This window comes from Tasmannia lanceolata, unplaced genomic scaffold, assembly GCF_043159265.1.
Source record: "Tasmannia lanceolata isolate RefF3 unplaced genomic scaffold, GAP_Taslan_0.1 ptg000018l, whole genome shotgun sequence".
Classification (NCBI taxonomy): Eukaryota; Viridiplantae; Streptophyta; class Magnoliopsida; order Canellales; family Winteraceae; genus Tasmannia; species Tasmannia lanceolata.
In genome coordinates, this window is record NW_027518695.1 from 25,018,726 (window position 1) to 25,043,836 (window position 25,111).

At 39.1% G+C, this 25,111-nt stretch overlaps 1 protein-coding gene and 1 pseudogene across 1 annotated transcript; both read right to left on the minus strand.

Moving 5' to 3' along the window:
* Nucleotides 1–8,610: 8,610 nt before the first annotated feature.
* LOC143849340 (cytochrome P450 78A7-like) lies at nucleotides 8,611–10,975 on the minus strand (annotated as a pseudogene).
* Nucleotides 10,976–22,586: 11,611 nt separating this feature from the next.
* LOC143851838 (cytochrome P450 78A7-like) lies at nucleotides 22,587–25,073 on the minus strand. The gene is made up of 2 exons (XM_077361333.1): nucleotides 24,084–25,073; nucleotides 22,587–23,342 (listed from the first exon to the last, which is right to left on the minus strand). The coding sequence occupies exons 1-2, from the start codon at nucleotides 25,071–25,073 to the stop codon at nucleotides 22,710–22,712; spliced, it is 1,623 nt and encodes a 540-aa protein (XP_077217448.1). The 3' UTR covers nucleotides 22,587–22,709.
* Between the last annotated feature and the right edge of the window lie 38 nt (nucleotides 25,074–25,111).

The following is a 25,111-nucleotide window of genomic DNA, read 5'->3' on the forward strand; positions in this document are numbered from 1 at the left end:
GTATTTTTTTTCAAGGGTACAATTTAGCATTCCTCAAAGGGCGACCTTTTAAAATCCCACCACAAGGGCATCTTGTTGGATCTACATCATCCAGTCGCATCTATCATTCCTTTAATTTTACATTTTATTCAGTATCAAAACAAATCTTGTTGGGCGATGTTGATCCAATGGGGCACCCTTGTGATTGTGGTTTTGCAAAGATGCCCTTGAGCTTAGCAATCTTCTTACCCTTTGATGAATTTCAAATCGTGGGCGTTCTTGGGAAAAACCCTGCTGCAAAAGGGTGCCCCATTGCATCCACGTCACCCAACTACTAACTCTGCTTACCGAATGATAACCTTGCAAAATCCCGGCCGTTAGGGAACCAACTGGATCCACATACCCAACTACATTATGTGATTTGGATCCAATGGGCGCACTTGTGACTTGGTTTTTGCAAGGGAGCCCTTCGGCTTAACATTCCTTTTTCTCTTTTGAGGAATGGTAAACTGAAGGGGTGTTAGAGTTGGTGCCTTAAAAATCAGTGTACTTTGCCTATTAGTTAATAAAAGTTTCATTTCATGACATTCTTTGGTGTTATTTAAGTTAATATGTGAGATTTGCTTATTTGTTTTACACATATTTATCCTTAGGGGGGGTAGTCGCACCGGATTTAGGCGTACTTTTGCGAATTTCACAAGTTCAGCATTAGTTGCGTGATACTTTTTGTCCGCATTTTTAAAGTTGTCGTTAGTGGCAAGTTCGCAAAAATGACGAACTTCATTCCGCCAATGACTTAAAGTCACGCTGTACGTTCAAAAAGGTCGAGATTTAAGTTCACCTCAAACAGGTGAAACTTAAAATCCACGCCCTAATCTCACGACGCAAAGGTGAAACTCGACTCTTCTCTCTCCCTACAAAAATCATTCAAGCATTGAATTCAAGACTTCAATGCAACAAAACATATGATCATGTTAGGAGCAAGCTCAGAGTCTAGAAGAGGATATACAAACCGATTGCAGAATTGATGGCATCAAACTCGGGATTTGGTTGGAACCCATTTACAAAAAAAATTACAGCCCTAGATGAAGTTTGGGATGCTTATATTGCGTTAATAGCATAACATTTGTTAAACTTACTATAATATATATGTTGTATTAAATTGCATTCATATCTAATGAATTTTTTTATTGAATATAAGCCAACCCGGAAGCTGCCAACTACAGAGATAAGTGAGTTGAGGAATTCGAGTACTTAAAGACAATCCTAGGCAATGGTTTCGCAGTTGGGACAAATGCTGCACATATTTCAGAGCGGGCATGGATATAGGCGTTGATCTTGATAATATTGTATTTGATGATGACATGGGTAATGAGAGAGATGACTTTTTGGATAATGCACCTTCACAGGCGCCCACTACCAATTCTTCATTGCAGCGAAAGCGTAGATATGAGGAACACAATTCTTCTCGTCAAAGGGCACGACCTACAGTTGATACCAATGAAGTGCTTGTGGAATCATTCACTAACCTAGTTAGTGAAATGAAGGCCCTTAATACAAAGAATGCTGCCCATGCAAATTGGCTAGATGCTTTGTACTAGATCCCAAACCTAGAACGGGACCTACGTTAAAGGGCTCATGAGTTCTTAAATACATCTGAAGTCAAAGAGCATTTTATAAGGATGGACATAGAGACTCGCAGGGATTGGTTGAGATGCATGTATGACGACAAATATCGAAATTGAGAGCATCAGAAGAATTTTATTTTTTGGACCGATAGAGATTTTTTGAGAGGGGTATCGTTTTGGAATTCTGATATTATGGAGATCTTTTCTTTTTTGGATATTATGATTTGGGAAGATGTTTGCTATATTGGCATCAATGTGTCATTTGAGAAGATATATTATGTTGGAAAGACAAATTATTTACTCTATTTTGCTATATTGCCATCAATGTTAAAAGATGTTCTGGTCTTACTATATTTTCTTTCTTTGATGGGTTATTTATTTCTTTATATAAATTATTTACTCTATCTGTGCATGATTGTACTTTACTTGTGTTTCGTTATGTGACTGTTTGGGGTTGCCTCTTAACTAGTAAGGGTCTGTCATTACTTGATTAGCTAACATAGCGGACTGCACTCTTCAATTGTAGGAATCTTGAAGAGTGCACTCTTCAATTGTAGCTAGTTCATTATTCCTTCATCAACAGCATCTGTATCATTATAATTGAACCTTTGATTATCTGTCGCCTTGCAAGATTTTTGCCGTTATCAGTTAGGCTTATAAATTTTTATTGAGGCGTTAGCCGGGCCCACAAATGCACAATAGCACTTTGATATTTTAGTAGGGCCCGTAAATCCATGGGATGGTTGTAAAAATTGATTATTAGAACTCTAGGACTTCAAATTCATGTATTTGTTGATGACTAAGGTGTGATGTTAATGCCTGCGTGACTCTAAAAAGTCCCCACTGGAGTGCTCAGAGTCCCGGGTGTCTGCATATTAAAGTACAAGTCCCCAAAGAGTCATGGACAGTTTGTCAAAGTCCATTAGGGACTTAAAATCCGGTGGGACTAACCCCCCCCTTAGGGAACAAAGTAGGAATCCTGTGCTTACAAATCCTAATGAGCAAAGAGATATGGAATTCCGGTTCTTTGCAGACCTTAATGGTTCCTAGTTGGGGTCGAGATTAGACATCTCCTCCTGTATACAACTAACACCGGTCTTGCCTATTTGCACGTGTCGTGGTGTGGCTTATCTCAGTCACTTGGGTAGTAGACACTAAGCAAGAAGAGTGGGCGCGGCAATGGGATTGTGCACTGAACAGGATCACATTGGAATAGCCTGTGGACAAGAGATAGTAAGGCTATTCTACCAGATAGAAGCCTTTACATGTCCTTCGACCTGAGGAATCATATTGGTCTGTGGGCCCGTCTTTGTTTCTTGGTCTATCTAATAGTGGTTCTCTTAAGGATCACTTGAGGGTAGTAACAGAATGTTGGACAAACCTACGAGACTAATAGGGATACCCGACATGGAATTCTCCGCAGTTGGTCAGAGCAGTAGGCCTATAAAATACCTGGCCAGGTGGATTTGATAATCAAATGATTTTTCAAAATATATTTTGAAATGATTTCAGCAAATTCATTTGCGGGCCTAAAATGCTTGACTGAAAGGTATACTAGGGGTGGACATGGTTCCGGTTCAAACTGAGGAATCGAACCTAACCGGCACATATGGTTCGGTTCGGTTCGGTTCCATTTCTATATGGTTCGGTTCCGGTTCCGAAATCCGGGAACCGGTGCAAATTCGGTTCGGTTCTGGGTTTGGGATTCCGGAACCGAAAATCGAACCGAGAACCGACCCTCACTTTAAGTCCTTAAGTTCCATACCTCCTCATTTGATAAAATCACCCCACGCCCATTTTAATTCACCCCCTTATAAGTTTTAATTCATGCAGGGGATGGAAATATCATTTCCACGAGATTTTATAGGGTGTGGGGTGAGAGGGTGTGGCCCTAAAATCTAGTATTTTCAAAAAAGTAATGTACGGCCCACTTCATAGGAATATCCAAACCGTTCATTTGTTGGCCCACTTCATAAGAATATCCAAACCGTTCATTTTCTTCTTTTTCATGCCTTAATCAAATGTAAAATGACGACCAAAAACAATAAATATCACCCAGGCGGTTACTAGCCCACTACTATTACTGTTACTATGGTTTGCGCCTTGTCGCATGACACATGTAGATGTTTAGCAGAATGGACATCTACTAAACACTAAACAGGGGTTACAGGGCCATTGGTGAAGGTTGGGTAAACCCAGAACCGAACCGAACCGAACTGATTATATATGGTTCTGGTTCGGTTCGGTTCCATACATATATGGTTCGGTTCTGGTTCCAATTTCAGGGAACCGATTATATATGGTTCGGTTCTGGGTTTAGCCCAAAACCGAACCGAACCGAACCATGTCCACCCCTAAGGTATACCATGAGTGGACCTAGGAGGCAGTGTATGTCCACCCTTCATAGGACCCAACTCGATAGATGTGGAAATGGAGAAGGGACATGCACATATTAGATGTGATTAGGGGTATGATGATTTGACGATTATATTCATGATTATGTCTTGATGGAGGCCACAAATCTAATGCGATTGTAATTTAGACTATGGAGCAAGATTACAATTGGGCTCATCTTTGGGTTCTGCAGGATTGACCGTTGAATCCCTACAACGATCCTACTCACAACTCGAATGACCAGCTTATATCTATTTGATAGGGGTCCCCCATTTATTGGATTGCATGGAAGAACTAGTTTTGTCGCAAAGGGAAAGTTATACGTAGTTCCTATGGTGTATATGCACTATAGGATACAATTGGAATACCAATTTAGTTAAATATTAACTAAAGGGTATTTTGGGAATTATAATTAATTTGGATGGAGCTTTATTCCTATTGGATAGGAGGATTTTTCATTTTATTTAATTGGAGAATTAAATAGGAGATTTAATTTGAATATAAATCAAAGTAGATAACAACATGGGGCGTTTTTGCATAAAAAACGTCTATGAATGTTTCTAAATTTAGTTATCTTTCAAAAAAGAATAAGAAGAAATGTTATGGACTTAGGCAGCCTCGGCGAGAGAAAACCAATTGTCTGGGATAGCTATTGCTGTGCTGTGCGCCTGTGCGGCACAAACTCAAAAGCAATTTATGAAATACATGACTGATGGAACTATATCATGTCAAATCCAATGAAATAAAAATATTGTGCTAATGCTGGGGTATCTCAGAAAGCTAAAGCTTGGAGAAATTAATAACCTATTCCCAGGGGGTTGATACCATTTAAGGGGTTCTTGAGATATAGCCGACAGTGAGAAATGGAATAAGCGGAGGTGGCGTCTGTGAGAGTAAATGACCGCTTTAGGAATATCAGCGAAAATAGGAAAACCGGCAGGTATTTTGCTATCTGAGAATTCTGAGCGCTGATGCCAAACAAGCCTATTAAGATATCCCGTATCTTAAGGTATGACGATACCAATGCCATCTTATTTTCGCAAGGACATGGTGTCTTGGTGTTCAGTATATGAGTTATCAAGATTCCATTTCTTATTCTTTTTTGAAAGATAACTAAATTGTATTCCAAGTTCATTTAAATAATATAATATCTTGGTCCATATCTTAATGGAGTGTAAATAGGGAAACAAATAATAGAATAAAGAAAGAGAGAAAAGTAAAGATACTTGAGGAGAAATTATATGAGAATTTTTAGCAAAGACAAGTAAGCCACGTTTACTTTTGGCATGGAAGGCACCCATATTGGGCAAGCAAAAACGTCCAACAATTTTTGAATTGTATCTTGTGTATTTGCTTTCTATTTTGCAAAAGTTGAAAGACTAGATTTTCATTTTTTAAAGGATTGTGGGAGATATTTTTAGACTTCTCTTATAGATGGAAACAACACAATATATATATATATATATATATATATATATATATATATATATATATATATATATATACATATGAGAAAACGGTTCCTACACATATGTGTAGAGAGTTCTCTACACACTAGCTTAAAATACAGTGGCGGCCCACATTGTTTGGGTGATCCAAGCCATCCATTTTAAAGGCCCTCACATAGATAGGGTGTCTACAAAAAATCAGATCCATAGGATCATCCCAACCCTACGATTTGTGGAGGTAAAATGGATGTCTTCAAACCTTCACAAATTAGTCCATTTTTTGCCTCCAGAGTTCGAATGGTTAGGATGATCCTATGGATCTGATTTTTTGTGGACACCCTATCTATATGAGGGCCTTAAAAATGAATGATTTGGATCACCCAAATAATGTGGCCCCCACTGTATTTTAAGCTAGTGTGTAGATAACTTATCTACACATATGTGTAGGAACCGTTTTCTCTCTCTCTCTCTCTCTCTCTCTCTCGATATATATATATATATATATATATATATATATATATATATATATATATATATATATATATATATATATGAGTTAAGTGAAGCTACACATACGTGTAGCTAACTTAGCTACACCGACGACTTAAAATACGTGGGCCCACATTGTTTGGGTGATCCAAACCATTCATTTGATAGGACCTCACATTGATAGGGTGTTGCTTTGGGTGTTCCCTTTGGCCTTTGACCAAAAGGGTGAAAGCATTTGAAATTTTAAAATCCATAAGCATTGAAATCATTTACAATCATAAGAACATTGAAATCATTTAAAGGTCCAAAAACATTGGAGTATTTGAAAACTCAAAAAAACATCAGAAATTTTAAAACATCAAAAGCATTTGAAAACCTTTAAAATTCAAAAGCGTTTGAAATATTTGAAAAAGTGAAAAGTCTTATGAGCATAGTAGGAGAGTTTGGTCCGAACTACGTTGGCTTGATCCTCTTTCATGAGGTACGTAGTGCAGCTTGGGATCTTTATCCCAAGTCCAGCCAAACTTTGTAAATAGACTTTGTAAATCGTTCAAAAATCATTCAAACAACTTTAAAACCTTGTTTTCAAAAGATCTTCCTCTAGAGTTAGGAGTTTGTCCTAGATAGAGAGTTTTGGAGTTAGGAATTCCTCCTTGATATGTTGTTTGATTGTGGTGGTTGTTGTGTGTTTGTGTTAGAGTTAGGAGTTTGTTACTCCTCCGTCCGGTCAGTTGGCGATTCACATCGCCCACTGATGACTAGGTCTAGGATGCGTTAGTGATCCCATTGTTTTCCTTAGGACACACAGCCTAGTTACACATAGGTTGTAGGAACCACCTGCATTAGCTTAGGGCTAACCTGCAATTACTTAGGGTATATAAGGTGTCCTAAAATCCACAATCTACTGGAATTTAAATAATTGCACAAGAAGCTTTAATAACCAGTCCGATCTTTTAGGTCGAGTCTAGGATAGAGGTCTAGATGTCTTAGGCATCATAGCTTAGAATAGGTGCGAAGAACTACGTTGCTTTGATTCTCGTGGAGGCGGGGATACGTAGGCAGCTTTGGATGAATACCAGACCATCTAAAGAATCGGACGAAATTGTTTAGAGTCTAGGATTTGTTGTGTTGTATCGTGTGTGGTATCGAGTCATATTGTATGTTTTGTTGTGTTTTCTTACTTTCCTGTGCAGACCTTATACCTTTAGCCGTACATTGTATGTGTTTGTCCATTAGAACTTAGACACCAGTTAGGCATGTCGCTCATAACCTAGCTATGATTAGGCGACACTTCTTCTATTTATTTTGTGCGTGCTTATTATTATTTTCCCGGGTCTTGCATGTTTAGGTAGACGTCCACTCGGGGATATTTGTTCCCATTTCACATGATTTTGGCCCAAAACTCTTCAAGGTTAATAAATAAATGGCATAAGAGACCAAGTGCTTGCACTAGGACGAATTGGGGGTGCTATTTGGACCTTTTCCATTCGTAATCAGGCACGGACCTTTTGAATCTCTGGTTATCCGTTGCAAATAGAGTATTTATTTTTTGGGTTCCATGGCGTATCCATTGATGGCGACTCTGTGTATTTTCAGGTGCGTCTTGGTTTCGAGCCCTGACTCTAGATTAAGAGGTATCTCATTCATTTTGTATCGCCACTCGTGCTATGCTAAGAGGGTTGCATCATTTCGGGAGTTCCATGGTAGAGCTCTCCTTCACGTTGTGGAGATCTTTGAGGATTGCAGGGGATCTCATGTCCTCGACACTCGATTCTCTCAGATCCGGGTCCACAACCAGCAAAAAAAGTAATCCACAAACCCTAGATTAAATTTCAATGCCTTATTTCTTAGCATGTGTCTAGATCAAAAATTACAAACTAAAACCAAAATTGAATCTCTTACCTCAGGGGATCAGTTCTCCACTCTCGAAATCCTCCATAGCATCCACATGCTCCATGTTAGGAATTTCCTCTAGAGAAATTATGACTGACTTTAATATTTATATATCTAGGTTATAGAGCCCTAATCCAACTTATTTCTTTTTACGAAATACCCCTCACTTAGCCGACTTCTACTGTAAGATCGCACATCGGAAAGGGAGAGAAAAAGTTCTTGGGCTATATATGTGAACTCTCATTCTCCCTGTGTAGATGCATTTTTAGTAACCCTGCAATGATGGTCGAACACGATTAGTTTTATTGGAAAACAAAACCGGGCGGGTTGAGATCGAGAATCGAACAATATTTACATAGGAATGTCGGGGCGTGACATTTACATTGGGGGTTTCGAGGGAGTTTAGAGATATTTCAATAATTATTACATTAAAATTCAATTCTACAAGATATTTAATTGCTATGAAAATTCTCCCTTTACATATAGGATATTTAATGATTGATTGAACTTTGCTTTTATAATTTCTTAAAAAACCAGGCAAGAAAACCAAGTTTTCCCATATCGAAAATTGATATCGGCACTTCTTATTTCGATAAAGGCACTCCTCTATATTTTCCCCTGTTAAGATTGGATGTTAATAGCGTTTTATGAGAAAAGATGCAATAATTTAAGAAAACGGCACATGCATTCTCATGCAGATAAAACTCCCAAGTACTTAACCCCTAGAAAGACACTTTTCTTTTTTATTCATAGAAACGACAAAGACAACTGTAAAACCCCTAGAAACAGAGCCCAATATTCCTCGGAACAGCAACAGCATAAAGAGGATTCTTTGTCTCGCATGAAAGCTTCAAAAGCTCGCTTAAGTCAACGGTCTTCCCTTCAGCTGGGCCCCACTTGAAGTGGTGGGCCAACTTAGCCACCCAAAGGCTCACGGTCATGAGCCCAAGGTTCTTCCCAGGGCACACCCTACGCCCAGCCCCAAATGGCGCCAGCCTCAAGTCGTTACCCCTCACGTTTACATTAGCACCGCCGGCGCAATCTAAGAACCTTTCAGGCTTGAACTCGGTGGGGTGGGCCCACACGCTCGGGTCGTGGGTGATAGCCCACATGTTGACCATGGCTGTGGTGTGAGCGGGGACCACCATCCCGTTGCCGAGTTGAACGTCTGAGGTGGAGAGGCGGGCCCAGGATAGGAGTGGTCCTGGTGGGTGGGCTCGCAGTGTCTCTTTTATTACGGCCTGGAGGTACGGTAGGTTTGCCACGTCGGCATCTGTGACAGTCTGATTGGATCCGATAACGAGATCGAGTTCCTCTTGTAGCTTGTTTTGGACATCTGGGTTCAGAACAAGCTCCGCCATGGTCCACTCGGTTAAGAGTGCTGTTGTATCAGTTCCAAGGATTATCATTTCCTGCAAAAAAGTCATCATTCCTTAAGATGTGTGGAAATAACAAAAAACGAAGGGGGCCATCATAACATTTCCCGAATAAAGAGAAGATTAAAAGCATTTTTTTGGTTTCTTAGTCACAAATACTTTCTATATTTTTTAAAATATCACGATAGTTTTAAATTTTTATGATAAAATCACAAAATACCGAAAGTTTGGATTATTTGAGATAAAATCCTCCCAGAAATTATGGAGACAACTATTTGTGACTATGGTTCTTATTGGCAAGATGTAAGAGGATATGAGGGAATAATACGAATTTATATTTTTCTTGGAAAAGTTGGAGTGAAAAACTAGTTTAGGCAAGACTCGATCGTTAACATGAATAGAAAAAACCCATTAGAGATGAGAAGCTGATGTGTTGTACAAACCAAAAGTTACTAATAAAAGAAATGTAGTTTACATTTCACAAGACAATACCATTATAAAGCTACAAAAACAAAAAGACTAAAAAAAAGTTTTAATACTAAGAAAATCCTACTAAAAATTACGTCATGATGTTGTGCAAAAAGCTACAATAATACTAAATCATGAAAAGTAAATAAGTACAAGAAACCAATGAAAGAATTCACAGAGCAACCATATGTAAGAAAACAATAGATTGGGAAGATATCATAGGTTAGAAACTAGATGGAAGTAGTAACCAATAGAAAGAAAGATGTAATAGTTCAAAAGACAAATGCATGCAGAGAGTAAGAGAACAAACCCATAAAACAGCAATCATGTCATCTTCATCGAGCTTCTCTTCACCATGAAGAGAAAGCAAAACATCAACAAAATCAGCATTATCTCCAAGTATACCACTCCCTCTAGCCTTGTGTTCTTCTATAATCTCCTTAACCAATCTTCTGACACGTGGCACAAGAGTAGAGCATCGTTGATTAATACGATGAGGATCATAAAAGTAGCTCAACCAAGGCAAGTAATCAGACCAGTTGAAAGCACCCAATAGCTCAAACCCTTCCTTCACCATCTCTCTAAGCTCCTTAGTCTCCTCGCTAAAATGTGCCTAGGCGTAACGTTTGCCAAACACACTCCCCATAATGTTACTCAAAGCTGCCCCTTGAAGATGCTTTCTCAACCCCACCATCCCGACTGCCAACTGCTTACCAGCTATGTCATTCAACATCATGGTGCAATCTAGATGACGCCTGGCCTCGTGGGCTGATATGCGCTTGGGTGAGAAGAGGTGAGAGGAAGAAATTCTTCGAAGGAGACGCTAGTAAGTACCGTTGGGAGCAAAGCCGATGGCCCGGCTGAACATCAACTTCTTAGCCAACTGTTTGATGGAGCGATCGGCAAAGTGAGGAGAGGTGAGGATTTCTTTGGCGGTTTGTGGGTCGGAAGCCACGACGATTGGTGTGGAACCGAGGCTGATGGCCATTAGCTGGGTGGTGGCTCGGGTCTAAGCCATGGTTGCGATGGTTCGATGAGCCAAGCCGCGACTGAGAGTGAAGAGACTACCGAAGATAGGTAGACCTCGGGGTCCCGGTATGGTGACACGCCCTTTTTGGTTTCTACCGTTTTTCCAGGCAATGCCACCAACAGAAAAAACCCATGAGATAAGGGCAATGGAGAAAAAAGTGACAAAGAGATAGGGCAAAAGAAAGCCATCGCAAAGGGTTTCGGCTCCAAGGAAAGCAGGGAGTGTGAAAACCCACCAGCTGGAATCCTTTGAAGCCAAACTCAACTCCATTGAAAAAGGTGAAAGACTAAAAACGAATACCAAAGTGGGAGAAAGATGAGAGAAGTGATGAAATGGAGTAGGGGAGATGGGTATATATAGGAAGAAGAGCAATTGGATAATTAATGAGGAGGGATTCTCTCGTGAGTGTGAAATGATTTTGCGGGCCCAAATTGCCAAAAGTGTACGTGGGATTCTAACGAGAAAGGAGGGAAGGGGGGAGGGAGCAATTAACATGGTTTATTAAAGGAAATATTTTAAAAAGATTTCCTTTTATGAGAAAGTAGGGTAGTCAACAAATCAATGGATCAAGTTCAACCAATCAACGTATCAACTTCGCATCGCATTGATCGTTCTTTGTCACTATGCACTCAAATCCCTTATCACTCGGATCGGATTCCGATTGTTCTTCAGATCGTAATTCATGTATCTGGGTTGCGATCCAGCTCAAATTGGATAGTCTATTGAGAAGTCCTACATCTTACTGCTTACATTGTATACAATTTTAAAAAAGTATCTGGGTTGCGATCCAGCTCAAATTGGATAGTCTATTGAGAAGTCCAACATCTTACTGCTTACATTGTATACAATTTTAAAAAAGAACTTAAAATGTTCAGTCCACGATAAGAATGTATCTATGCGGTTTATTCAGATAAATTAGTCTTTTATCTATGACTAATTGTAACTTCTAAATATGTTCTATAGTATTTGTAAACAATGAAACTAATCTAAATTACAAGCGAAAAAATAATGCAGTTAATGACAACATATAACAATAAGATTCAATCATGACCAAATGATGAAGTAATAGTGTATTAATGGCAACGTATATTCATTCATTTGTATCTACATGAAAATATAAAATAATAATCTTTTGTATGAAGTTATAAAACTAAGCGACAACGGGAATTTGTATCTATATGCGTCATATTTTAAAAATAATAATATAATACATCGTACAATTTAAGTTTTGATAGAAAGTTACCTTCTGAGATGAAAATTCACATTGTTACTTCTGTCCTTGAATTAAAAAACCGTTTCCTAGAAAGTTTATAATACATTGAAAACAAACATAAGTGTACCAACATTAGTAATTATACAAAAATGTACATTTATGAAAATACATAAATAACTCATTTATGTACTTTGATTTGATAAGATCCCTTCAACAAAAACAATCTAATTTATACTACGTAAATGAAAGAACGTGCAAGATATTACATTCAACACTAAGAGTACAACATATTGATAAAGATTGCGGATATGCGTACAACTCTATTTCGATAATGGGGTGAATTCACCTTACTTTGTTGCGCATATCCGTACAACCATATTTCGATAATGGGGTGATTTCACCTTACTTTATGCCTTTTAATTGTGTACAGAGAGCTTTCTAGAAATTGTAATAGTAGTCGACATCTGATTAAAGAAATTTTAATAGTATTTGACATCTGGTTAAACAGTGTAAAAAAAGGTCATGACTTCGTCCTATTTTCAAAACATAGTGTAGATATTAGTATCACGTAAGTTATTAAGAATTTGTTACATTGTTATGAATTCTTCGACATTCCAAATGACAATTCGATTCAAAAAATAGTTGTAACTGAGGTTTTCTCTCATATTTTGTCCCGAAATTCATTCTAAATAATCCCTATTAATTAATAAAGCACTAAATGAAATGTAACTTCTTCTCATTTATTCCAATAATCTGTGTCATCCTCTCTTATACTCTCTTTGTATTTCCATAAGGATAGCATATTCAAGATTATGAAAACAAAATCCCAATCTACGACCATCTCTTACCTCGGATCAAGCTCTCGCTTAGGACGATTTATGCCGGCTCATGGATCTCCGGAGCAATTTTTTCTCTTTGCTTTACGGTTTTTGGTTGAGAAATTAACTGAGCATTAATATTGATACTATTGCCAATAACCTTAATACATATTTTGTCACCCCCGAAACCCGGGATCCAGGCAGGCATGGAACAGCGCCACACACCTGCAGGACAAACCCGATGTCGGAGCATCAGTCGATGGCGATACGGCGGAAATAATAGCCGATGATGTGGACCGACAGATCGACCATCCAAAAGAGATCCGACGATCTGAAAGGATCAAAAGGCTGCGTGGGTAATTCGTGCATTCGGGCGAATACTTACTGGAGAGTATTTTGTCATTCGAAGTTCCTTTTAATTCACCGTGATAAGGCTTAACTATAAAACGCAATTAAAACTTCCTATTTTTTCAGTTTTTGGAGGTCATTTTTCATTTTGGAATTTTACATTTTGGAGGGAACTTTAGCTAGCAACAAAAATCCAGATTGTGTGGATTTCGTTTAAGAGAGGAAACACTGTGTAAGCTTGTAAACTTGATTTACAAGCTTTCGATCCTTTTTCTGTGTTTGGATCCTTGTTTACAAGGAATTCATTTGGAGAATTTGATTGTTTTGAGTGTCTCCACGCTCAAATCTTACTGTTGTTTATGAAGTTTAAAAATATATACAGAGGTTTCTGTTGTGTCACAATCCTGCAGTCCAATCATTGAAATTTGATTCCACCACCAGACTTTTGTAGATCTCCTTCGAAATATATAGGTAATTACTTCCATTCCAGTTGGTACTTGAGGGAATTTGTTAAGAAAGAACTCCATAAATATTACATGCCTTGTAGCCTACAACTATTTCCAGTTCCTCTGAGATAGTTTTATTAATCACTGGGCAGAGTCATTTATTCAGCAATTTTCCTTGTTCTAACCACCACATATACTTGTCTTGCTTGCTGTCATTACATTCCATAATACTTGTGGATCGAGACTCCAAATATTAGTGCATACTACTACTACTTTTGGCCTACTACCACTTCTTGTTACGTCTTACAGGGTTCCACATTCGATCTCCCTTGCTCCATGCTTCCGCAGAATGCATCAAAAGTGGTATGAGAGCACCACTTGCAGTTCATTCGATTCAGCTCAGGTCCGGATAATAATAAGTAGAGTGAATGACTCCAAAAAGGACTGAAACTGATCCAATAGTATCCGGAGAGGAAACCTCAGGGAACGGTGGCAATGCTAGGCTAATTGACTTGTTATAGCAAAATACAAAGAGGTAGGGAGAAATTTAATGCAAAGTGTAACGCAACAAGATAATCTCATGGCTGAAATACGGAATATTGGGCAGGAAATGGAAATAATGATGTGGCATGATCACAGTCCAAGAACTAGGACTGAAACAGACTTCCAAGATGGGGAGTTTGAAGAGCTTGAGGTGCGGTTGCCAAGGAGGCCAGCTCCTAGGCAATATTATCCACATCAAGAAGCAGCTCCTAGGCACAATTATCCATGGCAAGAACCGGATCCAAGGCAATATTATCCACATGAACCAGCCCCTAGGCAGTATTACGCACAACATGAGGATCAGAAGTGGGAATCTCGTATAGAAGTTGAGATTCCGTAATTTCATGGAAGTATGGTTGCCAAGGAAGTTTTGTACTGGTTTGATGTTGTTGAGGAGTCGATTGAATTCAAGGATTTGTCTTTCCACAAACAGGTACAGCTTGTAACCCTCCGATTCAAAGGACGGGCTGCCAGTTGGTGGAAACCTAGTAAGCACCAAATATGAGAGCTAGAGGAGCCTCCCATTAGATCTTGACTGATCTTAAAAAGGAAATGAAGCGAGAGTTCCTCCCTTTTAATTACCAACAAGTTTTTATCATAGACTTCAAAAATTGGTGCAAGGAAATATGATCGTTCTTCAATAAACGGATGAGTACCATAAGTTGGTGTCTCGGAATAAGCTTAGGGAGACACAAGAGCAATTGGTGACAAGGTACTCAGAAGGTTTATGGCCTTCTATACAAGAAACTCTAAAAGTTCATGGGTTTACTACAGTTTCCTCCGCCATGTGTATGGCAATATTGATAGAAGAATCGCAAAAGAAGGGACCATATCGAGCCAAAACCCAATCCATTGGTTATAGAGCTACTACACGGCCTATGGCTCAAGGAGCTTCTTCATCTCATGCACCTCTCATGCCACAAAATACAGTCCCTACTGCTGCTCCATATCCAAACAGGCTGGTAACTCGCTCTCAACAAGCTACACAAAGTCAAATTTCCATGTCTAGGCCACCCATAAGGTGCCATGGTTGTGGTACACTTGGACACTACCTTACGGACTGTCCAAACCAAAAACAAAGATGTATGTTCATGAGGAGATAGCTATAGTGATGCAGGACAATACCTAATTTAGGAAAAATCCTACACTCCTGATGGGATTAAGGCTTTAGGACAATTTAGGGCTTACGCGGAAAACTAAAAGAACACTTACCAACTTACCTTGGGCCGAATTAACTCCTAATTAATCTATGGGCAGCAGCAATAATGAGACATAAGTAGCATAAACAATTGTAAAGATTGTAATTAAGCACGAACTAAACCTTATACAAATCAATCAAAGCGATAAGGATTCGTTAGATGAATTGATGAAAGATTAGTCTGAAACTAGGAAATAAAATGATGAAAATAGAAACTAAATAATAATAATTAAAAAAAGACGGCAATGTCCGTGGCCCATGCTAGAATCTACGCCATTATTCTCATCCACGTCTGCGCTTGTAAACCTTGAATCCACGCCCGTTGTTGATGTCCCTATCATATAGTGAAGATCCACAAGAGCAAGAGGGTTATGAAGAAGTGAATGAGACATATGTCTTGGAAGAGGATAGTATTGGCCAAAGTTTTGTCTCCCAGTGATTATATTTAACTCCTAAGCTCAAGGAGGCAGATTGGCTACGCCACTATATTTTCCACCCGTTGTACTATTAATTGTCTACTTTGCAAGGTCATAATAGAGTCGGGAAGTTGTGAGAATGTCTTAGCAAGTGATGCAGTCCACCAGCTAGGATTGCAAGAAGTCTCTTATCCTCACTCGTACAAATTGGCTTGGCTCAATAATTTAAATTAGATGAAAGTTTCTACTCGTTGCTTGGTTGCTTTTTCAGTTGGGAACACCTTTAAAGATGAATTTTGGTGTGATGTTGTTAGCATGTATGCTTGTCATCTCCTATTGAGTCTGCCTTGGAGTATGATAGGAAAGCCATACACAACGCGTTCTCTAACACCTATACGTTCTTTATAAATAATAAGTTTGTGTTGCTTCCATCTAAGTGTGAGAAGGAGGAGGAAGAGAATAAAATAGATGAGAAAAAGGAAGGCATACTTACTTCATGAAGACACGGGATAGAAGAAGAACTCCAAGAAGGCACCGATGATGTAGTATTTGCATTGGTTGCTAGAGGACTGATTTTGATGAAGTAAAAGAGGTTCCAAAAATTGTCAAGCCTCTTTTGAAGGAGTTTTCAGATGTGTTTCCAGATGATCTTCCAAACCAATTTCCTCCTATGAGAGAGGTTCAACATAAAATTGAGTTGCTACCGGGTTCTATTTTACCCAACCGTCCATGTTACTGTACGCGCCCCAAGGAACATTAGGAATTGCAGTTTCAAGTGGAGGAATTGCTTGACAAAGGTTTCATTAGAGAGAGTACCGGCCCATGCACTGTTCCAGAACTCTTAGTTCCAAAGAAAGATGGCTCTGGCGCATGTGCATGGATAATAGAGCTATCAATCACATAACGGTAAAATACCGGTTTCCGATTCCAAGGCTAGATGATATGCTCGATCAAATAAGTGGTGCAAATGTGTTCTTCAAAGTTGATCTAAAGAGTGGTTATTACCAAATTAGAATAAGGACCTGTGATGAATGGGAAACCGCATTCAAGACACGAGAAGGCCTTTTTGAGTGGCTAGTTATGCCATTTGGTTTGATGAATGCACCTAGTACTTTTATGAGGATTATGAATGAGGTTATTAGACCATTTAATGGTGGCTTTGTGGTGGTATACTCTGAAACCTGACTTATCCAAGGTGCAATCCATCATGGAGTGACAAACTCGAAGAACTATCCAGGATGTGAGAGCTTTTCATGGTCTAGCTAGCTTCTACCGGCGATTTGTGAAAGATTTTAGTTCCCTAATTGCACCTATGACTGATTTCATGAAAAAGAGAGATTTTAAATGGGCTGAGGCAGCACGAGCAAGCTTTGAAGCCGCTAAAAAAGCTTTGACAACAGCCCCCTTACTTGCTCTACCAAATTTTGGCTTATTGTTTGAACTTGAGTGTGATGCAAGCAAAGTTGGAATTGGGGCGGTTCTAAGCCAAGAAAAGAAGCCCGTGGGATACATTAGTGAGAAGATTGATTGGGCATGACAGAATTACAGCACCTATGATCTTGAACTTTATGCCATTGTGAGGTCTTCACATCATTGGAGACACCACTTGGTGCAACGTGAATTCATTCTGTTTTCCGATCATGAAGCCTTAAGGTATCTTAATATGCACCAAAAGCTTTCTCCAAGGCATGCTAAGTGGGTAAATTACCTTCAAGAGTTTACCTTTATTCTCAAGTACAAATCCGTTTGCAAAATAAGGTAGCTGACGCCTTGAGTAGAAGGTATGCTCTCTTGAATGTTATGGAAGGTCAACTACTTGGCTTCGCTTTTTTGAAGAATGATTTGAGTAGTTATCCTTATTTTGGAAAAATTATCGTGGAAGTTGACAAAGGTGAAAGGCCAGAATTTGTATTGCAAAGTGGGTATCTTTTTAAAGAAAATGCTCTTTGTTTGCCGGATAATTCTCTACGATTGGAAGGATTGATGGAAACTCATGAAGCGGGACATTTTGGCAAGGATAAGACACTAGCCGCCTTAAAAGAATATTACTTCTAGCCAGCCATGGACAAAGATGTTGATCGGTTTGTGAAGTGTTGTTGAAAGTGCCAAAGTAGCAAAGGCTACACTTCCAATGCCGGTTTGTATCAGCCCCTTCCTATTCCTATGGCCCGTGGGAGGATATCTCTATGGATTTTGTTTTGGGGATGCCTAAAACACTAAGAGGATGGGATAGAATTTATGTTGTGGTTGATTGGTTTTCTAAGTTGGTGCACTTCATTCCTTGCAAGACAACTTTGGATGCTACAAGGGTGGCTGATTTGGTTCAGATCCAGACCGAGTTGTCTGCAGGCCACAGGCATGACTCCCTTTAACACTCGATCACAGATTTGGGTTGGCTTTGAACCTCAGTTCCTATAGAGCTAGTTTAGTTGAAATGAGATTTACTAAATCTTCATTTGATACGTATCAACAGAAGGCACCAATACATGGTTTCTCACCTAATAGCGTTTCTCCCTAATCACTCTTTACCTCTTCTCGTCAAAACTCCCAAAACCTCTCAGGCTCATTTCATTATTTGGTATCAGAACATACTTCCAAGTGATTTCCCACATATTTTGATTTTCGCCATAAAAAACAACAAACATACTACGAGGATGCCACCCAGACGAGGTCCAAAGAAAAATCAAGACGGAGATCTCTATGATCCACCAAAAATGCACAAAATCAACCAATTGATAAAGGCCCTTACACAATGGGTGCAAGCTCCGTCATAATAGGAGATAAACAAAGTTTGCAACTCTCATAGTCGGAAGCGCGAAGAATGATTCGAGGCTTGATCGTCATAGACCATCAATACGAATAACCTTTGAATCCACGAAGGGTTCTCATCGAATCCACGAAGAGCTTTTCTTTGAATCTACGAAGAACGTGATAAAAAAAATTTCTCTCTAAGAAGAAAAAAGATTTCATTTTATGAGAAAGTAGGGTAGTAAACAAATCAATGGATCAAGTTCAACTAATCAACGGATCAACTTCACATCGCGTCGATCGTTCTTTGTCACTATGCACTCAAATCCCTTATCACTCGGATCGGATTCGGATTGTTCTTCAGATCATAATTCAAGTATCTGGTTGCGATCCAGTTCAAATTGGATAGTCTATTGAGATGCCCAACATCTTACTATTTACATTATATACAATTTTAAAAAAGAACTTAAAATGTTCAGTCCACGATAAGAATGTATCTATGCGGTCTATTCAGATAAATTAGTCTTTTACCTAAAACTAATTGAAACTTCTAAATATGTTCTATAGTATTTGTAAACAATGAAACTAATCTAAATTACAAGTGAAAAAATAATGCAGTTAATGACAACATATAACAATAAGATTCAATCATCACCAAATGATGAAGTAATAGTGTATTAATGGCAATGTATATTCATTCATTTGTATCTACATGAAAGTATAAAATAATAATCTTTTGTATGAAGTTATAAAATTAAGCGACAACGGGAATTTGCATCTATATGCGTCATATTTTAAAAATAATAATATAATACATCGTATAATTTAAGTTTTGATAGAAAGTTACCTTCTCAGATGGAAATTCACATTGTTACTTGTATCTTTGAATTAAAAAACCGTTTCCTAGAAAGTTTATAATACATTGAAACCGTTTCATAAGTGTACCAACATTAGTAATTATACACAAATGTACATTTACGCAAATAAATAAATAACTCAGTTATGTACTTTGATTTGATACGATTACTTCAACAAAAACGATCTAATTTAAACTGCCCAAATAGAAGAACATGCAAGGTATTACATTCGACACTAAGAGTACAACATATTGATAAAGGTTGCGGATTTGGGTGCAACCATATTTTGATAATGGGGTGAATTCACCTTACTTTGTTGCCCATATCCGTACAACCATATTTCGATAATGGGGTGATTTCACCTTACTTTATGCCTTTTAATTGTGTACTGAGAGCTTTTTAGAAATTGTAATAGTAGTCGACATCTGGTTAAAGAAATTGTCACAGTATTTAACATATGGTTAAACAGTGTAAAACAAGGTCATGACTTCGTCCTATTATCAAAACATAGTGTAGATATTAGTATCACGTAAGTTATTAAGAATTTGTTACATTGTTATGAATTCTTCGACATTCCAAATGACAATTCGATTCAAAAAATAGTTATAACTTAATATTTAGGTTTTGTCTCATATTTTCTCCCGAAATTCATTCTTAATAGTCCCTATTAATTAATAAAGCACTAAATGAAATGTAACTTCTTCTCATTTATTCCAATAATCTGTGACATCCTCTCTTATACTCTCTTTGTATTTCCGTAAGGATAGCATATTCAAGATTATGAAAACAAAATCCCAATCTACGACCATTTCTTACCTCAGGTCAGGCTCTTGCTTAGGACGATTTCTGCTGGCTTAAGGATCTCCAGAGTAATTTTTCCTCTTTGATTTACGGTTATGGTTGAGAAATTAACTGAGCATTAATATTGATACTGTTGCAAATAACCTTAATACATATTTTGTGACCCCCCAAACCAGGGATCCAGGCCGGCATGGAACAGCGCCGCACACCTACAGGGCAAACCTGATGTCGGAGCATCAGTCGATGGCGATACGGCGAAAATATTAGCCGAGGACGTGCACTGACAGATCGACCATCCAAAAGAGATCCGACGATCCGAAAGGATCAAAAGGCTGCATGGGTAATTCGTGCATTTGCACGAATACTTGTTGAAGAGTATTTTGGCGTTCGAAATTCCTTTTAATTCACTGTGATAAGGCTTACCTATAAAACCCCATTAAAACTTCCTAATTTTCAGTTTTTGGAGGTCATTTTTCATTTTGGAATTTGAACTAAAATTTGAAGGGGGGAGGAAAAACCAGACCTGAGATCTGTGTGGTCTGTTTTGGAGGGAACTTCAGCTCACAACAAAAATCCAGATTGTGTGGATTTCGCTCAAGAGAGGAAACACTGTGTAAACTTGATTTACAAGCTTTCGATCCTTTTTCTGTGTTTGGATCCTTGTTTACAAGGAATTCATTTGGAGAATTCGATTGTTTTGAGTGTCTCCACGTTCAAATCTACTGTTGTTTATGAAGTTTAAAAATATATATAGAGGTTTCTGTTGTGTCACAATTCTGCAGTCCAATCATTGAAATTTGATTCCACCTCCAGACTTTTTGGATTCATGCTTCGATTGGGTTTCCCAACACAAAGTACATTGGGGATCTTTGAAAGAAAATGATTTCAACAAACTCGAACATCCCCAAATCGAACACAATATTCCTCTCACCCAAGATCAGTAAAACTCAATATAGGATTGTGTTTTTCCCGCCCAAAAACTCTCATCCGTATAACAAAAGCCCATCGGAAACTGGTTGGATGGATATCAGCGAAAAAAGTAATCCACAAACCCTAGATTAAATTTCAATGCCTTATTTCTTAGCAAGTGTCTAGATCAAAAATTACAAACTAAAACCAAAATTGAATCTCTTACCTCAAGGGATCAGTTCTCCACCCTCGAAATCCTCCATAGCATCCACATGCTCCATGTGGATGCTATCAGAGCCAACCCAAATCTATGATTAAGTGTTAAAGGGAGTCATGCCTGTTGCCTGCAAACAACTCGATCTGGATCTGAACCAAATCAGCCACCCTTGTAGCATCCAAAGTTGTCTTGCAAGGAATGAAGTGCACCAACATAAAAAACCAATCAACCACAACATAAATTCTATCCCATCCTCTTAGTGTTTTAGGCAACCCCAAAACAAAATCCATAGAGATATCCTCCCACGGGCCATAGGAATAGGAAGGGGCTGATACAAACCGACATTGGAAGTGTAGCCTTTGCTACTTTGGCACTTTCAACAACACTTCACAAAGCGATCAACATCTTTGTCCATTGCTGGCCAGAAGAAATATTATTTTAAGGCGGCTAGTGTCTTATCCTTGCCAAAATGTCCCGCTTCATGAGTTTCCGTCAATCTTTCCAACCATAGAGAATTATCCGGCAAACAAAGAGCATTTCCTTTAAAAAGAAACCCACCTTGCAATACAAATTCTGGCCTTTCACCTTTGTCAACTTCCATGATAATTTTTCCAAAATAGGGATAACTACTCAAATCATTTTTCAAAAAAGCGAAGCCAAGTAGTTGAACTTGCATAACATTCAAGAGAGCATACCTTCTACTCAAGGCGCCGGCTACCTTATTTTGGACCCGGATTTGTGCTTGAGAATAAAAGTAAACTCTTGAAGGTAATTTACCCACTTAGCATGCCTAGTGAAATTATGACTGACTTTAGTATTTATATATCTAGGTTATAGAGCCCTGATCCAACTTATTTCTTTTTACGAAATACCCCTCACTTAGCCGACTTTTACTGTAAGATCGCACATCGGAAAGGGAGAGAAAAAGTTCCTGGGCTATATATGTGAACTCTCATTCTCCCTGTGTAGATGCATTTTCAGCAACCCTGCAGTGATGGTCGGACACGATTAGTTTTGTTGGAAAACAAAACCGGACGGGTTGAGACCGAGAACCGAACAATATTTACATAGGAATGTCGGGGTGAGACATTTACACTGGGGGTTTCGAGGGGGTTTAGGGGTATTTCAATAATTATTACATTAAAATTCAATTCTACAAGATATTTAATTGCTATGAAAACCTCCCTTTACATATAGGATATTTAATGATTAATTGAACTTTGCTTTTATAATTTCTTAAAAAACCAGGCAAGAAAACCAAGTTTTCCCATATCGAAAATTGATATCGGCACTTCTTGTTTCGATAAAGGCACTCCTCTATATTTTCCCCTGTTAAGATTGAATGTTAATAGCGTTTTATGAGAAAAGATGCAATAATTTAAGAAAACGGCACATACATTCTCATGCAGATAAAACTCCCAAGTACTTAACCCCTAGAAAGACACTTTCCTTTTTTATTCATAGAAACGACAAAGACAACTGTAAAAACCCTAGAAACAGAGCCCAATATTCCTCGGAACAGCAACAGCATAAAGAGGATTCTTCATCTCGCATGAAAGCTTCAAAAGCTCGCTTAAGTCAACAGTCTTCCCTTCAGCTGGGCCCCACTTGAAGTGGTGGGCCAACTTAGCCACCCAAAGGCTCACGGTCACGAGCCCAAGGTTCTTCCCAGGGCACACCCTACGCCCAGCCCCAAATGGTGCCAGCCTCAGGTCGTTACCCCTCACGTCTACATTCGCACCGCCGGCGCAATCTAAGAACCTTTCAGGCTTGAACTCGGTGGGGTGGGCCCACACGCTCGGGTCGTGCGTGATGGCCCACATGTTGACCATGGCTGTGGTGTGAGCGGGGACCACCATCCCGTTGCTGAGTTGAACGTCTGACGTGGAGAGGCGGGCCCAGGAGAGGAGTGGTCCTGGTGGGTGGGCTCGCAGTGTCTCTTTTATTACTGCCTGGAGGTACGGTAGGTTTGCCACGTCGGCATCTATGACAGTCTGATTGGATCCGATAACGAGATCAAGTTCCTCTTGTAGCTTGTTTTGGACATCTGGGTTCAGAACGAGCTCCGCCATGGTCCACTCTGTTAAGAGTGCTGTTGTATCAGTTCCACGGAATATCATTTCCTGCAAAAAAGTCATCATTCCTTAAGGTGTGTGGAAATAACAAAAACGAAGGGGGCCATCATAACTTTTTCCGAATAACGTGAAGATTAAAAGCATTTTTTTGGTTTCTTAGTCACAAATACCTTCCATATTTTAAAAAATATCACTATAGTTTTAAATTTTTATGATAAAATCAGAAAATACCGACAGTTTGGATTATTTGAGATAAAATCCTCCCAGAAATTATGGAGACAACTATTTGTGACTATGGTTCTTATTGGCAAGATGTAAGAGGATATGAGGGAATAATACGAATTTATATTTTTCTTAGAAAAGTTGGGGAGAAAAACTAGTTTAGGCAAGACTCGATCGTTAACATGAATAGAAAAAACCCATTAGAGATGAGAAGCTGATGTATTACACAAACCAAAAGTTACTAATAAAAGAAATGTAGTTTACATTTCACAAGACAATACCATTATAAAGCTACAAAAACAAAAAGACAAAAAAAAAGTTTTGATACTAAGAAAATCCTACTAAAAATTACGTCATGATGTTGTGCAAAAAGCTACAATAATACTAAATCATGAAAAGTAAACAAGTACAAGAAACCAATGAAAGAATTCACAGAGCAACCATATGTCAAAAAATAATAGATGGGTAAGATATCATAGGTTAGAAACTAGATGGAAGTAGTAACCAATAGAAAGAAAGATGTAATAGTTCAAAAGATAAATGCATGCAGAGAGTAAGAGAACAAACCCATAAAACAGCAATCATGTCATCTTCTTCGAGCTTCTCTTCACCATCAAGAGAAAGCAAAACATCAACAAAATCAGCATTATCTCCAAGCATACCACTCCCTCTAGCCTTGTGTTCTTCTATAATCTCCGTAACCAATCTTCTGACACGTGGCACAAGAGTAGAGCATCGTTGATTAATACGATGGGGATCATAAAAGTAGCTCAACCAAGGTAAGTAATCAGACCAGTTGAAAGCACCCAACAGCTCAAACCCTTCCTTCACCATCTCTCTAAGCTCCTTAGTCTCCTCGCTAAAATGCGCCTGGGCGTAACGTTTGCCAAACACACTCCCCATAATGTTATTCAAAGCGGCCCCTTGAAGATGCTTTCTCAACCCCACCATCCCGACTGCCAACTGCTCACCAGCTATGTCATTCAACATCATGGCGCAATCTAGATGACGCCCGGCCTCGTGGGCTGATATGCGCCGGGGTGAGAAGAGGTGAGAGGAAGCAATTCTTCGAAGGAGACGCCAGTAAGTACCGTTGGGAGCAAAGCCGATGGCCCGGCTGAACATCAACTTCTTAGCCGACTGTTTGATGGGGCGATCGGCAAAGTGAGGAGAGGTGAGGATTTCTTTGGCGGTTTGTGGGTCGGAAGCCACGACGACTGGCGTGGAGCCGAGGCTAAAGGCCATTAGCTGGGTGGCGGCTCGGGTCGAAGCCATGGTTGCAAGGGTTCGATGAGCCAAGCCGCGACTGAGAGTGAGGAGACTACCGAAGATAGGTAGACCTCGGGGTCCGGGTATGGTGACTTGCCCTTTTTGGTTTCTACCATTTTTCCAAGCAATGCCACCAACGGAAAAAGCCCATGAGATAAGGGCAATGGAGAAAAAAGTGACAAAGAGATAGGGCAAAAGAAAGCCATCGCAAAGGGTTTCGGCTCCAAGGAAAGCAGGGAGTGTGAAAACCCACCAGCTTGAATCCTTTGAAGCCAAACCCAATTCCATTGAAAAAGCTATAAGACTAAAAGCCAATACCAAAGCGG

What these genes read in the sequence shown, in the direction of transcription:
- LOC143851838 (XM_077361333.1), bottom strand. Translation starts at nt 25,073, where the DNA reads ATGGAATTGGGTTTGGCTTCAAAGGATTCAAGCTGGTGGGTTTTCACA. An exon ending in ACATGATTGCTGTTTTATGG is followed by an intron (nt 23,343 to 24,083) that starts GTTTGTTCTCTT and finishes ACTTTTTTGCAG; the next exon opens with GAAATGATATTCCGTGGAAC.